Source organism: Electrona antarctica (assembly GCF_951216825.1).
Source record: "Electrona antarctica genome assembly, contig: scaffold_1919, whole genome shotgun sequence".
Classification (NCBI taxonomy): Eukaryota; Metazoa; Chordata; class Actinopteri; order Myctophiformes; family Myctophidae; genus Electrona; species Electrona antarctica.
The window spans coordinates 1-1,000 of record NW_027637039.1 but is presented as its reverse complement, the minus strand read 5'-3'; the positions used below and the strand labels follow the sequence as shown (position 1 = coordinate 1,000).

Here is a 1,000-nt window from a genome sequence, read left to right as displayed (position 1 = left end):
AAAAAGTTTGGAGACACCTGTTAGAGTGTAAACCTATAACCTATCAGCGTGTCGTCATCACCTGTGGTGTGTGTGTTAGTCGTGATGACATCAGTGTGACATCACCACCTGTGTTGTGTGTGTTAGTGATGTCATCAGCGTGACATCATCACCTGTGTTGTGTGTGTTAGTGATGTCATCAGCGCGTCGTCCAATCGGTGCGCCGCGACCACCAGAACGACCACATGAACGTCCTCCGTCTCCAGCCTCACTTCCTGTCCGAGCTGGGAGGAGGGGGGGCACACTTCCTGTCTGAGCTGGGAGGAGGGGGGGCGGGGCAGCGGGGGCGTGTCCACCACCCTCAGCCTCAGGTCGGACTCCGCCCCTTTCCTCCGGAAGAAGTCCGGGAACGTTCTGCCGAGCACGCGGAACTCTGTCGTCACGGGAACGCCCCCCAGGCCGACGCCCGTCTGGAACTCGTGGCCACCTGGAGGACAGGTAGAGTGTCAGCTGTCTCGTGTCTGTGTCGTGTCTGTGTCGTGTCTGTGCGTGCGTGCGTGCGTGCGTGCGTGCGTGCGTGCGTGCGTGCGTGCCGTGCGTGCGTGCGTGCCGTGCGTGCGTGCGTGCCGTGCGTGCGTGCGTGCGTGCGTGCGTGCGTGCGTGCGTGCACGCAGAGCGTGTGTTTGTTCATGCACATGTGTTTGTGCGTGCTGACCAATCAGGGCGTTCCCCACAGAGCTCCTCCCACTCTGCATGTCGCCTAACAACAGTACATTCAGCGTCAGTACCGCCCTGGCATGGAGACGATGACCCTCTTGGTTGCCATGGAGACGATGACCCTGCTGGTTGCCGAGGATGCTGGAGGGGTTGCCACGGTGACCTTTGGCATCGTGAGCTCCAGGACACGTTTCTGTCGTCTGATTGGTCAAATCCATTATTACCGAAGCGCCACAGCCTGGCACCCGATGGAAAAAAGTGGACGATTAAATTGTGTGAATGTAATCAAATTCTACTAAATTAG

General features: G+C 58.4%; 1 protein-coding gene across 1 annotated transcript; it reads right to left on the bottom strand.

Annotated features, from left to right (window-relative positions):
* Positions 1–152: 152 nt before the first annotated feature.
* LOC306919216 (uncharacterized protein) lies at positions 153–931 on the bottom strand (the record flags this gene model as incomplete). The annotated part of the gene is made up of 2 exons (XM_079532036.1): positions 695–931; positions 153–466 (listed from the first exon to the last, which is right to left on the bottom strand). Coding segments are annotated over exons 1-2 (534 nt in total), but the record flags the coding sequence as incomplete, so codon positions are not given.
* Between the last annotated feature and the right edge of the window lie 69 nt (positions 932–1,000).